The sequence below is a fragment of the Rhinolophus ferrumequinum genome, chromosome 10 (genome assembly GCF_004115265.2).
Source record: "Rhinolophus ferrumequinum isolate MPI-CBG mRhiFer1 chromosome 10, mRhiFer1_v1.p, whole genome shotgun sequence".
Lineage (NCBI taxonomy): Eukaryota > Metazoa > Chordata > Mammalia > Chiroptera > Rhinolophidae > Rhinolophus > Rhinolophus ferrumequinum.
In genome coordinates this window covers 88,268,423-88,283,992 of record NC_046293.1, presented here as the reverse complement: position 1 = coordinate 88,283,992, position 15,570 = coordinate 88,268,423, and the positions used below count along the sequence as shown (strand labels likewise).

The 15,570-nt window shown below is 52.7% G+C and overlaps 1 protein-coding gene across 9 annotated transcripts in view; it reads left to right on the top strand.

The window, feature by feature from the left end:
• SLC6A12 (solute carrier family 6 member 12) overlaps positions 1-10,026 on the top strand; it is a 30,439-nt gene extending 20,413 nt beyond the window's left edge. For all 9 annotated transcript variants that reach the window (XM_033118218.1, XM_033118226.1, XM_033118224.1 and 6 more), the window contains 10 exons: positions 73-205; positions 1,488-1,622; positions 2,662-2,765; positions 3,127-3,251; positions 3,639-3,751; positions 4,270-4,407; positions 5,098-5,200; positions 7,490-7,590; positions 8,104-8,274; positions 9,476-10,026. In XM_033118218.1, coding sequence (XP_032974109.1) covers positions 73-205; positions 1,488-1,622; positions 2,662-2,765; positions 3,127-3,251; positions 3,639-3,751; positions 4,270-4,407; positions 5,098-5,200; positions 7,490-7,590; positions 8,104-8,274; positions 9,476-9,619 — 1,267 coding nt within the window. In that variant the 3' untranslated portion in view covers positions 9,620-10,026. The remainder of the gene's footprint in view (positions 1-72; positions 206-1,487; positions 1,623-2,661; positions 2,766-3,126; positions 3,252-3,638; positions 3,752-4,269; positions 4,408-5,097; positions 5,201-7,489; positions 7,591-8,103; positions 8,275-9,475) is intronic.
• Positions 10,027-15,570: the final 5,544 nt, after the last annotated feature.

The window sequence follows — 15,570 nt, the reverse complement described above, 5'->3', positions numbered from 1 at the left end:
CCAGGGACTTGATCACAAGAGGCTTATTGTCCCCTCTAGCCTTTCACCTGGTTACTTTTTCCAACCCATCAGGAGACGTGTTCTGGGCATTACCTCAGGTATCCACGACCTGGGGGCCCTGCGCTGGGAGCTGGCCCTGTGCCTCCTGCTTGCCTGGGTCATCTGCTACTTCTGCATCTGGAAGGGGGTCAAGACCACGGGCAAGGTGAGGTGTTCTGGCTCCTGGTAAGCTCTCTGTGGCTCCCAGAGTCCCTGGGGACACTCACAGAGTCCCTCTGAAGAACTAAAAAAAAGTATAGTTTAAGGGAGAGGCTCGGTGAGGATAGGGGAAGTTGGATGAAGGCAGAGTTTAGTTCAATACAAGGAAAGCCTTTCTTTTTCAATATGATTTTAAAAGACCTGTTTACATAACTAATATACAGAGCAAAATAAGAAACATAAAAATTACACGTCAGAGCTAAGCGCTGTACAGCCCTCAGCCGGATGGCTGGTTGGATCTGCTAATCCTTGTTAACATTTTGCTGTGCTGTCTTCTACTTTCCTTTATGTGTGTAGTATGTGTGTAGCTGTATCTATTATGCGTGTATGTTACACAATTAGGCTCAGGCACTCTTTTCCCTTGCTTTTCGTATTTAACAACACATCAAGATGATGTTTATCATTGTCTAACAGACAGAACTGCTTCTGAGTTGGGGAGTTTCCAGTCATTGAAGGGGTTATAGCCAAGAATGGACAACGGTTGCTTGTTGCATGTACAGAGAGAGTTCAGATGGGAGCATTATTTCCAACCCAGAGAAGCTGAGACAGATGCTTCATGCTTTTAAAAGCCAGGGATAGACAGGTGCTGACTTCTCTGATTAGCCTGCTCCTGCAGCAGCGTCCGCCTTCCGTGGATTGTTGAAATAATAACAGTAATAATAATGACAAAAATGGTAATAGTCATAATAATAACATGGATAGTGCCACCACCTCCGGTCAGGAGCTGAGCAGAGTCACCTCTGAGTGTCTCCAGTATCCCAGAGCCCAGGCCACTTCTGCTCCCCCAACCTTGAGCCTGGAAAAATACAGTCTCACAGACAACTGTACAAATCTGCTCGCCCTCCCCCTGGTGAAGGGGAGGCCCACCCTCCCCAGGGGACATGGGGAGAACAGCCAGGATCAGAATTTAAGGGAGACCAGATTCTGGATTTAAAAATAGTCTTTGAAATGTTACGGCTGGAAACTTGTACCCCTCCCTGCCCTTCCTCCTCCCCTGTTGCCCTGCTGATGTGTATCTCGCACTCTGCTGGGGGGCCTGAGACCCACAGGAATGTGGAAAGGAAGGTGTGGAAAGTTTCGTGTGCTCACCCCTCTCAGATATCTCTAAGGAGGTGCTGGATGCTGAGCTAGGCCTGGGGCAGGGTGACAGGAGGACCACAGCAGACTCCCTGTAACCTCCTGGCTGCTGTGATCCCACCAGGAGTGACGTCAGCCTGTTTTCCCTCCAGGTGGTTTATTTCACAGCCACGTTCCCCTACCTGATGCTGGTCATCCTATTGATCCGAGGCATCACGCTTCCCGGAGCCTATGAGGGCATCATCTATTACCTGAAGCCAGATTTGTCTCGTCTGAAGGATCCCCAGGTAGGAGCTGTGCCGAGGACCATTTCCCCAGCTGTCCCCTCACCCCACGCCAGAGCTGTACTTTTGAGAACCTATGATTGCTTTCCTCTTGGTTTAAAGGCAATAGATGCCCACTGGAGAAAATTAAATAATATAGGAAAAAGGAACTAAAAATCTCTTGTAATCCTACCACTCAGCTACAATCTCTGTTAGCATTTTAGTATATTTCCTTCCAACTTTTTCCCCTAGCTTTTCCCCTAATTATAATTTATATAATTATATACATATCTCAACTATATTCAAACGCACACACACATATATATGTACCTTTTTTCACTTAAATTATAAGCATTTTCCATGTTGTTAAATTCATTTGTAAATGTCATTTTTAACACTTGCGTAATATTTCCTCCATCCGTCCATCATTCATTCATTCATTCATTCATTCATTCAACCAAAATGTACTGAGGCCCCTTAAGTACCAGGGAGTGCTATAATGCTGGTGTTGGTGGTGGGTCAAAATAGTATCACGTTGTTATTTTAATTTTTTTTTTTTTACTACTGTGAGGTTGGACATTTCTCCACATATTTATCCACCATTTGTGTTTCCTCCTCTAGGACTTGTCTGAGCACATTCTTTGTCTCCACCCTTCCCCCCTCCCCCACCCACCCACCCAAGAGTCTTGGTGTTTTTTCCTTCATATTTCAATGGCATGGCTGGCCCCTGTGCCCCAGCATGGCTGCCTCTGGCTCACTCTACTTGTTGAACGAGGTTCAAGTGCTTCTTGGCTCCCACAGCAGAGGGCCTCACCTTCTTAAAAAAATTTAAGTAACACGTGTATGTGGTGCTTATTAAGTGCCTTCAGAAGGAAGTTAAAAATGGGCCCTGCCTGTGAGAGGAAGACATATGAAGGAAGAGTTGGGATGTAAGTGACTGTCAGGGACACTGAGCAGGCCAGCTGGTTCTGTGGGGGGAAGGGTCTGGGCCTCTGGTGACCCTGCTCCAGGCCCCGGTGGGCTCCCTCCACTCTCCCTCACCACTTACTTGAGTGTCTTGTAGGTGTGGATGGATGCGGGCACGCAGATCTTCTTCTCCTTCGCCATCTGCCAGGGGTGCCTGACGGCCCTGGGCAGCTACAACAAGTACCACAACAACTGCTACAAGTAGGAACACCGGTTGGGGACCCTGGGGGGACCCTGCCTGCCCATGGTCTGAGGAGGGTGGCTCCTGGGGGACGGGCCCAGGCCTTCTTCCTTTATTACCCGTTAGTTACAAATTGTGTCAAATTGACATTGTGGGTTCATTTTTCAGACTGAATTTCTTTCTTCTTCCCTTTTCTCTCACCCTTTATTCTCCTCACTTTCTGAAACCCGGTTTGTCTTTTTCTTTCCCTGTCTTTCTTCCCATTCACTCTTTCTTTTGTCTCTCCTCTTTATCCTCGTACTGTCTTCCAATCTCTCCTCACGTGATGGATTTCTTTCTCCCTTTTCCTTCCTGTTCTGTTTGCATTCACTCCGCCTGCAGGGACTGCATTGCCCTCTGCTTCCTGAACAGTGCCACCAGCTTTGTGGCCGGCTTTGTGGTCTTCTCCATCCTGGGCTTCATGTCTCAAGAACAGGGGGTGCCCATCTCTGAAGTGGCCGAATCAGGTAGGTGCCACTTTGCTGTCTCGGACCTGAGGGGAAGGAGGTTCAGAGAACACAGATCCTCCAACAGAAAGGCTGGGGTCCTATGGCCCTTCTAGCATATGGGGGCAGTGCTTGGCACAGAGCAGGATCCCCATAACCACGGCAGGGAGGGGGAGAAGGGCTGGCTGGCGGCTGCGTCCACAGCTGCGTGGGTGCGTGGGGGGATGGACGGACGAGTAAACAGCATGTTTCCCAGAACCCGAACAGCAGAGTAATGGATGCAGTCAGCCTGCGCCCTTGAACCAGCCCACTGCGCGCGCGCGCGCGCACACACACTGCCTCTGGAGAGGACCCTGCCCCGAGGCTGCAAGAGCCCTGCGCTTACCTGATTGTGCTGTGTCCTGGCAGGTCCTGGTCTGGCCTTCATTGCATTCCCCAAGGCTGTGACAATGATGCCCTTATCCCAGCTGTGGTCCTGCCTTTTCTTCATCATGCTCATCTTCCTAGGGCTGGACAGCCAGGTTTGTCACCCCAGCCCTGCCCTGGTGACCCTCTTTCCACTTCTCATTTCCTGGCATTCCCTTCCCCCTGACTCCCTTTCTCCTGAGCATATATTCTGAGGCCCCGCTGCTGTCCAGAGCTTGTCCTGGGGGTGAGTTGGGTGACCCCAGACCTTGAGGCCCTCTTTGGTGAGGAGGCCACTTGCTTTGTTCCCCCATGCCTGACCCTTCCCCATATATGGATGCACCCTCCCAAATGTCCCTCCACTGGCTCAAGCTGCCCACCAAGGCCCCGTGGCCTTGGGGACAGAACACATATCCCCTCTCCAATGCTCACTGCTGCTGTGGAGACGTGTGGAGACACGTCTGTTGTGGAGACGTGGCCAAGGGCCCGGCTGGCTTCACCCCTGGCCACCCCACATTTCTGCCCTCTGTGCCCTCCCTGTATCAGCATGGCGAGTGGAGGCTAGGCAGGGCTGTGCTGGGGAAGGCCCAAGGGCAGGTGGCCCCTCTCACCCCACTTCCCTCCTGGCCCACAGTTTGTCTGTGTGGAGTGCCTGGTGACGGCCTCCGTGGACATGTTCCCTCGGCAGCTCCGGAAGAGTGGGCGGCGAGAGCTCCTCATCCTCGTCATCGCCGTCACGTGTTACCTGATAGGGCTCTTCCTGGTCACCGAGGTGAGCAGGGCCAGCGGCCTGCAAGCCGGGCTCCTGGGGAGGGAGCCATGGGGACACCACCGACACTTCTCAGAGCCACGCTTTCCTCTTCTGCTGACACTCTCAGAGAGAGGCTGGAGGGACCACACCGACGAATGCACCATGTTAGTTTGCTCTCTTTTGGTTTCAGGTGACAGAAACCAAACTGGCAAGCTGGCTTAAGCAGTAAGGGCAATTTTGGGGGTCAAGTAGTCACAGTTTGTTTTAGGTATGATTGGATCCAGTTGCCCTAATGACATGGTCAGAAATGCTCCTGTCTGTGTCTCTGGTAACTTCGTTCTTAGCCAGATTGCCCTCCTGATTTGCACCTCAGAAGGCAGGTGCAGCTTCAGCCTTACCTTCTGCCACCCACGCAACCCAGAGGAGAGGGAGGACCCTTTTCCTGAGAGTGTAGCCCGTGTCCAGCCATGACCCTTCTGTAGCGTGGAGCAGGCAGAGGGGCGCTGGGCAGACCAAACGGCGTATGTCCAGCACAGTCCCCACTGTTCTTGTCATGTCAGAGATTGGTGTTACTGAGGGGCCGGAAGGCAGGGACAGGCAGGACAAACTCCTTTTAGACGTGAGGGTGACTTCCCATGGGCTGGGCAGGGCGGCACCCAGATGGGTGTTGGGCCACCCGCCCAGGCCTCGGCTTCACCCCCTTCTCCACAGGGCGGAATGTATATCTTCCAGCTGTTTGATTATTACGCCTGCAGCGGCATATGCCTGCTCTTCCTCGCAATGTTTGAAGTGATCTGCGTCAGCTGGGTGTATGGTAAGCGGCGTCGGGGCGCTGGGAAGAGCTGCTGAAACCCAGCTAGGGTGGGACGTGCCCTGGATGATGCAGGCTGTCCTAGCCCCTGGCTTCTGTATGTTTGTATTACTGTCCTGGTCCTTTTTACTTGGGAAGCTGATCCATCTCTGGGGACCCAGGCATTTCTCACGATGCAGGTGGAGGCCGGATAATGACACTGAGTTCCTTGAATGGTGAGGGTCGTGATCATAACAGTGGACAATTTTCTTGATACGGAGGCTGCCAGAGGTCCTTTCCCAGTGGGAATCCTAGTCAGAAGGCACTTTCTGGGCCACTTAGTCTGATCCTCCACAGACTCCCACATTCCCTTTGAAAGTTATCACCCAGACTTTGCTTGACTACTTCCATGAACAGGAAAGTCTCTCCTGGTGTTCGGGGTCCCTTTTCTATTGTGTCTGTGGTGCATTTCTCTCTTACACTGAGGTGAATTGTCCCTTCCACTGACTCCTTCCCACAGCCCTGGCCCCTCATCTAAGTACCCAGTGCCGAATGCCATAATGTCCATGCTGTTACTGTGTCCGATGACAGTAGGGGCAGAAACCTTTAGTTACAGAGCCAGCATTGCTGTGTGCGAGCACTGTGCTGTGTGTCATACCCCATCTCACAAGCTGCACAGCAGCGCTTCACAGGGGGAATATGAGGCTCAGAGAGGTTATGGCTCTTGCCTGAGCTCACAGAGCTAGTAAGTGGAGAAGCCATCGTCGTACCCCAGGTCCGTCTGCCTCCACTGCACCAGGTTGGAGGACACACTGCCCATAGTACAAAGCTCAGGGCAGACAGGGTAAGGGGTGCCACGTACTGGGGCCTCAGGATCGACAAGCCACAAGTAGGAAGGTTTTTATTTTACTACCCTCAGCCTTCCTATTTGGTGTCCTCTCCTCTCCTTGGAGATGTCTCCTTCCTTCTTACTCAAGCATCTGATGTCTTCCTGATTTTCTTCTACTACTTTTCAAAACTTGTTCTCAGAGAGAATCTGATAAACTCAACCACAGTGAGGTATACATGGCTGATAACATGTTATATCTGCCCAGCAGTATCTGGTTTTCTTTTTTTCCCCCCTTTCTTCCGCCTCCCCCCCCACTCCAGTTCAAGCCATGGTTTCTCAGTCTAGTTGTCTAGGACACAGCTCCCTGGCCCGTGCTGGTATTAGGAGCCTTGTGCTCCCCCCAGCTGAGGTAATCGGTCGCCAGTCGTCGGTCGGCCGCTCACGGCAGCTCTCAGCCGCTCATGCTGGCTGCTGGCCACTCACACTGGCCACCGGCCACTCATGGCAGCACACGGTAGCCCACGGCAGCACACAGCAGCACACAGCAGCCATGGCAGCTCATAGCAGATCGCGCCACCCTCCAGCTGCTCATGGCAGCCCAGCTCCAGGGAGAGCTGTTGTTCACAGTCTTAGCTGTAGAGGGTGCAGCTCACTGGCCCATGTGGGAATTGAACTGACGACCTCAGCATTAGGAGCACGGCGCTCCAACCACCTGAGCCACTGGGCCGGCCCAGTATCTGGTTTACAACTAGGGAGAAATTTAGAAGCCTAAAGAGTGATTCTCTAATGGTGGCATTTCCTGCCTTAGTAACCAGAGGGAAGGTATTTTTTTGGTGAGGGATGGCCAGAGGGGCCCTCCAAGTGCCTTCACCAGTTGGGAGCTCTTCATAGAAGACAGAGGGATTGTGAAACCCTGAGGCTATTAAACAAAATCAAGCAAAACAGTCAGTGTTTTCACATACACAAATCAACCCTGTCACCATGCTTTGCTGAGAATGCAGGGTGCTCCCTCTGGAGTCTAGAATCGAGGTCGTGGTCGTGGTCCCCTCCCAGTAGCGATCTGGCTCTGTGCCAGCCTAACAGGCTCTGACTAGGCTGGGGCACGCTTGCTGTTTGACATTTAGACTTGAAACCGAATTCACCTTTGCAATGCAGCTACGTACAGCGTTGAGCCCCATTTTAGGCTCATACCCTCCTGTGTGGTTAGGACGGGGGCGTCTTCATCCCATGGCAAGAGGACAAGAGACCGCATTGGGGGGTTGGGTGACTCCCGCCAGGGCCCCCAGCTTGGTGGTGGCAGCTCCTTTGTCCTCACCCCCTGCGCTGTGGCGGGGGTGCCAGACACCCATCTCATCCATGTGCCCTCGTCCAGTTTCCCCTGACAGGGTGGAGGGAAGAGCACGAAACCAGGAGAGTCCCTCCCAAATACCCCTGAACTGTCCCCACCCTTCTGTTCTCACCCTTCCCCCACTGTGCCTGGGCAGGGGCAGACCGTTTCTATGACAACGTTGAGGACATGATTGGCTACCGGCCGTGGCCCCTGGTGAAGATCTCCTGGCTCTTCCTGACCCCTGGGCTTTGCCTGGTATGTGCCCATCCAAATGCCCCTTTATTGCCTCCCGCCTCCAGCAGACACGGGGAGATGAGGAACAAGATGTCTGAGTCCTGGGGCTCCATCCCTGCCTGTCCCGTGACCTTGGGAGGCTGTGCTATTCCCTCTGATGTGGTGGTTCCCCTGCCCTTCTTTTCTGGGGCCATCTCTCCATCTGTTTGCTTTAGCATCGTTAGCATCTCTTCTCATTCTTTCTCCACCCCTTTCTCACAGCATCTCTATCCGTCCACCTGATTTCCCGAGCATCTTTCCTGAGCGTCTGCTTAGAGCTCCTCCATCTCCCCTCCCTTCCTTCATGTCTCCTCCTGTCTCAGTCTTTGATGTGACTGATGCTTGGGCCCACAATGTGCAAATGGCTTCTACTCTTCTACCTCATAGATGCACCATAGTGTGTTTAACTTGTCCTGTCACTGGATATTTAAGTAGCTGAGGAGAGAGTTTCAATGGCTCTCTATGTCATCTGTGACTGCCCCTCCCCCTTTCTAGGCCACTTTCTTCTTCTCCTTGACCAAGTACACACCTCTCAAATACAACAACATCTATGTGTACCCTGCCTGGGGATACTCCATCGGCTGGTTCCTGGCTCTCTCCTCCATGGTCTGCGTCCCACTCTTTATCGTCGTCACCCTCCTGAAGACCCAGGGTTCCTTCAAGAAGGTAGAGTATGGGGTTGGGGGAAGTGAAGCATTAAAAAGGGTACTGAGAGAGGTAGGATTTGGGGGCCCTGCTCTGAGTGTGGGGCAGCCCTTGAGTTTAATGGAACCTTAGAGAAGGGTCTTTGAAGACCAGTCCAGTAGTTTCATTCAGAAATGTTAAAAAGTCCCAGAGTCCCGGACCTTCAGAATCTGATCTCCAAAAGGTCATCTGGACAAGTTAACCAAGGGTAAACTGTCAGAGAGTTAAGGGGAAACTAAGTCACAAACAAGAACATAAATGGGCCCAGACACAGAGGTTTATAGAGCACAGATTCCTGGCTCTCAGGAAACTGTTAACTACTTACGATTCATTCCACACACAGTCTGCTGGCTTCTTTTCTTCTCTTAATCCTGGCTGGGGAGCCACATGCAAAAGACTCCCTGTGTAGAGGTGGGGACATGCCTTCCTGAAGGGTATATAGCCACTGTGCCACAAAGCCATTACATCTGTAGAAATCTGTCTGGCCTGGCAGAAAACCCAACCTGCAATAAGCAAATAGGCTTATTTTTTTCTTACATTTCAAGACCACGTCAGGGGTTGTGGGCATTTGGTTCAGCTGCGTTACAAGGCCGTTAGGGACCAGCCTCTTCCTACATTCATGCACTTCCATCATAGGCATGTTATGTTTTCATCACCTCAAGGTGCCGAGAAGGACAGGACTCCAGTCATCACCTCAGCCATCAAGGCAAGGAGGCCGAGGAGGTGACACCAAAAACACCAACAACGATAGTGATGTAGTACTGCTACTAATAAAATAATAATAGATACTTACTGAGCATATAATAGTAATAATAAGGAAAATAGTAATAATAATAATAATAACAAAATGATGCTTATTGATAACTTACCCTTGTCAGGCACTGTTCTAGGAGGTGTGTACTCTTATTATCCTCATTTTATACATGAGGCACAAAGGGGTTAAATGGGTTGCCTAAGATTGCACAGGTAACAGAGCCAGGAGTGAATGCAGAAAGTCCGCACTCTTAATCACTGTTATTGCTCCTTCTAAAGTATGTACATATATATTCATTCATTCATTCATTCATTCGCTCATGTGGTACTGAGCCTCCTCCATATGTGCTGGGCCCTGGAGATACAGACATGAGGAAGCATTTTGCCTCTCTCACCAGCAACACTCCCTCACTCCCTCTTCTCTCCACAGCGCCTGAGACAGCTCATCACCCCTGACCCCAGACTGCCACAGCCCAAGCAACACCTATGTCTGCATGGAGGCACCAGCCAGGACGGTGAGCCCTCCCCAGTGAAGGAGGGACTGACAACTGGGAAGAAAGAGACCCACTTATAGGATGTGGCTGGAAGCAAAGTGACTAGTCAGCCAAGAACCTGGGTCAGGGCCACCTTCTCCCCGCAATGGACAGCCCTCACCTTTGTCTCCACCACAGCCCTGCTGAGAGCCTCTGCAGTGTCTGTGGGCACCCCCAGCCGGAGGCCAGACTCCTCTCCTCTCCTCAGTTGGAACAGCTCTTCCTGGTGGTCTAAAGTTGCTCCCACTGGAACATGCTACGTGTGAAGCGACTCCCTGTTGGGACACCCATCTTACTTATAAAGGAGGGTGGTCTTTTTGTAGTCCACCATCTGATTATAACACATTACACTGTGAGGGAACTCCCACTGCAGGGATGTTTCCTGTTCGGGCTTACTATATTTATGCTTTGAGAGTATAGCGCTAATTGGAACACATATCATGATCTGATTCCGAGAGTGTGATGGAATGTACTGTGTTGGAAGCGGTAACTGAACGCACCACATTGGATTCTGACATTCCATTAGTGGGGGTCCTAGGCTTAGCAGTCAGGAGTCCATGGGGAAGGAACTAGAGAAACAGCCAGGAGGCAAACTGTCACGTGCTATCATGGTCTTGAATTTTCCAGGAGGCAGTCTGCCCAGGAGTTCCTAACTCTAGCCCTAGTTCCACACTCTTCTTGCAATGTTGTCGACTCATGGACTGTTCGAATGGAAGGGACTTAGAGATGATCCCTGGCCTTTGCAGTTATATGGCATGTATGGCCTATGCCCAAGACAGACATTGCTAATCGATCACAGATTCTTTCCCACTTCAAAATCTTCCCACATTCAGCGCTCCAGGCAGCTCCATTTGCCATCCTGCTTTTGTCCCAAGCCCTGACTTCATGGATCAGGACCCAAGAGATAAAGTAACTTTTTCAGGTTCACACAGCTCCTCAGCACTATGACTAGAACCTGGTCTTCTGGTCCTCGGGCCAGTGTGCTTCCCCTGCGCCCTCTTGCCTTAGTTAAGAAGCTTGCGTGGATCGCCTGCCCTGTGTGCTACCCTTCTTTACCTCATCCCATTTCTGTTCAGTTACATTGTCTTCAGGGGGGAGGGAGAGAGGTCCCACCTGGGAAGGGGGTGAGCAGCTTTCTTCCGCATGGTGCCCCCACCGTGGGATTTGCTCTGCCAGTCCCTACTCATCTGACCAGGTTTCCTTTCTGGACCCTTCATTCTTGCCACTTTCCATCTCTCCTCCCCCAGTGGAAGCTTTGGGGTCTGCAAGAGCCCTCTGTTAACCCACAGAGAGGGATGTGTGTGTGTGTGGGGGGGGTGCTCCTGTCCCCATGTCCCTATTAAATCACTTGGATCCTTCCCTGGTTGGAGAAGGGATCCTTTCCCGCTTTCTAGAGGAGAAAGGCAGGGCTTGTGTTCAGAAGGGAAGGGAGGAGAGAGAATGGAGGTGGGGTAGGCCACTCAGAACAGTTTCCTGGGGCAGGACCTGAGAGCTAGAAGAAAGGAAGTCACCTGGGGGGACTGATGCGTCCATAGATGTCACCCAGAGCCAATGCCCAGTGGCCGGAGTAAAAAGATCTATGGTCAGGGTGAATTCCATCCCCAAAGTCCTAAGCCATCCTCAGGGCACCCACCATGCTTTGCTCAGAAATGTAGGTGCTTTTCAGCTTGTGAGAACAAGTACGTTGGCACACTGGGCACAAGCAGATGTCCAGATTCCTGGGTTCTGGCAGTCCCCTTATGCCTCTCCCCGGAATGCCCCGATGCACCTGTGTTCACCCTTCTTGGACTAGTTAGTGGGTAAAGAAGCAGGTAGAGGAGAAAGGGATGGAGAGAAACTGCTTCAGTCAGATTGCTCTCAACGAGACGGGGGAGCATGGTTGGGTCCGGCATAGTGCTCTCTGCTGCCTCCTGGTGGCAGATAGCAGCAGTGCTGCTTCCCCGGGCCCCTGCCTGGGACCTCGAGCACCCTTTACAATCAGGAGGAAAGCGCCCTCACCCCTGCCCTCAGGATGGATGAACAAGCTGAGCAGCTCTTCTTCCTTGTGTGAGCGTTCATCCTCTGGAACCCAAATATTTCCCTCAGCCTTCTCCCCACGGTTCTGGTGGGGCTCCTCGAGAAAGTCAGCTTGCTTTGGGGCAGCCCAGCTGTGGAGGACATGGGGGCAGCCAGCCTGGCTTCTCAGCTGCCTGTCGCCTCCCCAGAATGCTCCGTGCTGTATAACCTTGGTCCTTTCAGCCTGGAGAACAGTGTTTTCTGTTGTAGGCAGTTCTGTACATTGGCGGGCACGAGCTCTCTCCAGCTCACTGGGCCCGGGATCTTAGTCTCTCTGTTTCTGCAGACTATTCACAGACACCCATCAGCCTCTCCCATCTTTCTCTCCCCACATAAATTCACCAGTACCCTCAGCTGCCTGAGACCCTCAGGCTTTAAACTCACAGCCTGTCTAAGGTGGTCTCTGCCCTGGCACAGGGGAGTGCTGCAGGCAGCGTGTCTGCAGCGGTTCCTCTCTCTGTGCCCCTTCCGGTCCAGCACTCAGTATACAGCCTCTGTGGCCTGTGGGTCCAATGGATCTGGAGGGGGCGGTTGGGGCTGGAGGAAACAGGGCAGCAGGGAGAGGGACTCCGGCCAACTTCACAGCTCATGGGAACCCACTCATACTGGGTCCACAACATGGACTGGAAGCAGCAATTCGACTCTTTAAAGTACCCAGAGCACTGATACCAGTGTGTGTGTGTGTGTGTGTGTGTGTGTGTGTGTGTGTGTGTGTGTACAGGCGTACATAAAGAGCAGGTGCAGGTCTGTTCTCATCTCGTCTCCTAGGCTGTTGGAGTTTCACACCAGGCCTGATCTGGTAGCTATGATTTGTTTGACCAGTGTATTTAAAAAATTTCTTTAAGTGCATGCCGTTAGGCACTCTCCAGTTTGCTGCAGGAGGGCCCCACCGCTCCCCGTTACCCATACCGACTTTTCACACATTCAGGTTTGAAGGCATTTGAATTCATGACCTGTGCCCTAGGGGAGGGACTGAGAACTTTTGGACAAGGGAGGTAACCAGAACCTTTGCTTGAGCAGAAGAGGAACCGAAGGCCAGCGGTCTCAGGAGTCCCAGTGCCTCGGAAGGGGACAGCCACCAACTCCGGCTTATTCATGTGTGGGCTTCCCACTCGGTAGGCCCTCTGAGGCTGTTTATTTAATCCTGGTCAATGCTCCCCCTCCCATCCAGGCTCTTCCCTTTCCCAAAGAAGGGTGGTGGCCAAGTTTACGTTCAAAGCTAGATCTGCAGTGTCAGTTCACAGCGGCTCCCCATGCAAGAGTGGACGCTAAAGTCACGAAGAACTTGGTTGGATTTTCTAATGTTTGGGGTCACTTCTGCCTCCCGACCCCAACAGTTCCTCCAGAAGTGTTTAGGCATCACCCCCTCTTCTCCTCATGTTGTGCAAAAGCGTTTAATCTGACGGTGGCACTCCTCCATCTGGGAGGCTAAGACTGTCCTGTTTTCTGGGCACCCTGAGTTCCTCCTTGGGATTTCCTTGCCTCCACCCCTTTCCCCCAGGCTGGGCTTCCTGTGTTGCTGGCTCTCCAAGGCTGCTGGTGCCTTGGGGTTTGCTGTTCCCCAACCATTCACCCTGGTTCTCCTTGTGTCCCCTTGAAAGGCCAGGCCTCGGTGCTGGCCTAGGCTTGGACTCTCCCCCTCCTGCCTCATCTGGGAACTCCTCCCCCGACCAGGGTGTGGGTTGCCTGTGTGGGGACTGAGGAGTGGGCCAAGGCATGATCGGTCCCCTCCACCCCCTGCCCCAGGCTGGGAGCTGAAAAGGGCCCTGAACTCTGCTGTGACTGGAACCCCACGCCCTGATAAGCAGACTTCCCATGTGTAAGGTTGTGGTGTTCGGTTGGAAGGGTACTTGACCAGGGGAAATTGCTCCCTGCCTAGCCTGGCGTCCCACTCTTATAGCTTCTCCCACCCGAGTCCATGCAGGGTCCCACAGGAGAGAGCCTGGCTCGGGTTTGGGGCTTCCAGGAATTGCCTGGGCTCCACCTCCGGCTGACCTCCCAAATTATCCTCCAGGTTCAGGCCACCTTGTGGCTCACCCTGGGACTCACCAAGGTCCAAGGCTCACCCAGGACCTTGACCCTGACATGGGTCAGAGTCCCATGTATCCGCTGCTCCCGTGTCCGCGACAGCTATGCCTTTCTCTTCCATCCCAGTGCTGCCCAGGGCTGCAGGCCTTGGTCCTCAGATCAGAACTCCTCCCACCCCAATCAGAGAGAGAGAGGATGTAAGGCACCCAGCCAGTCAGCCTTGTAAGCCCTTAGCTGCCGAGGTGAAGGGCAGGAGAAAGGAACAGTCATACAGGGGCCAGAGGGACATGGCTTAGGGGCCCTGGAGGAGAGAGGTATGGATTTGGGAGGAAGGAGCCAGGACTGGGGTTTGTAGGGAAATAGCATAATCAGAGAGCTAAAGCTCAGCTCACTGGAAAGGCTAGCACCTTGTTTGAAAAAACCAGGGGCACAGATGGAGCTCCCTGGATAAACCTTTCAGCCCACCTCCTCCTTCCTTCTCTCCTCAGGGCCCCGTGATCCTCACCTGTTGGTATTTGTGCCCTCGACCCCCAGTATATATGATGAGGGACTTTTGCAGGTAGGTCACAGAGAGCACTAAGGCTTCCACCTTGATCTCTTGGGTCACTTGCTCTGGAGGAAGCCATCACCACGCCATGTGGACACTCAAGCCTCCCAATGGAGAGGCCTACGCAGAAGGACCAGAGGCCTGGCCGTGAGCCATCCCCGGCTGGTCAGCCAGCTGAATGGCCCCTGTGGAAGTGGACCCTCCAGCCCCGGTCAAGCCTTCAGATGACTGCAGGCCCGGCTGACATTGACTGCGATCTTATGAGGGGCCCGGCCCCGGTCCGAAACACCCAGCCAGGTGGGCCCTGCATTACTGGCCCACAGTGAGAGAGAATAAATTTATGGTGTTGTTTAAGCCACGGAGTTTTGGAATCACTTGTTAGGCAGTGGTAGGTAACTGATATAGGCCCTTGGCTCCGCTGAGTTCGAGAATCACCCTTTTAGGGTCAGGCATGGCCCCTTTCAGAGCGTCGTCTCAGCACTCGAAATGGATGGGTTCGTGGGCGTCCTTCCTGCCTGAGCTCCCACGTCCTCACCACTCTGACCCCTCCAGAGCCTTCCCAACCCTGGCCTTGCCCTCCTGTCCTGCTCTGAGGCAGGTGAGGACTGCCTGTCTCTCTTCCTCCACTCTAGTCCTCACATGCCCGCTCCCTGGTGACCCAGCACCGGTGGTTTCCCGGCAGATTTAGCTGCTCAGGGAAGTAGTGAGGGCTGATTGGACTTGACAGGGATGAAAAGCTTGTTAACCACCCATCAATACAGAGAGGCTGACGTGGGCCCAGGCTGGCAGGTCACATGGGGCTGAAGTGGGTTGGTGCCCTGGGCCCTGGCACCTTGCATTGCAGCACGTTCTGCTTCCAGTGTGACCACCAGAGGTCAGGTCGCTGCTCGTGTGGTCTGAGGTGCCCTCTGGCCCTCGACAGGTCGTGGAGGTGAGCACAGAATTGCCAGATGATGCAATAGACAGAGAGAGGAGGGCCCTTGATGGCTCGGGTCCCTCTGCAGGGTCAGTGCCCAGCCCCACAAGGTAGCAGGAGTTCTGCCAAAATTCCTGATGCAATCACAATCGGAGGCTTTCTCTGCCCACATCATGTCGCCAGCCCACTGCAGTGGAGCTGAAAGGGCCCCGGTCCTGAGGCCAGAACTCCCGTGTGCCACGTCAGCAACACGTTACTACCGTGTTTCCCTGAAAATAAGACCTAGCCAGATAATCAATTCTAATGCATCTTTTGGAGCAAAAATTAATATAAGACTCAGTCTTATTTTACTATAAGATAAGACCCGGTCTTTAATATAATATAATATAATATAATATAATATAATATAATATAATATAATAAAATATAATAAACATAATACTGGG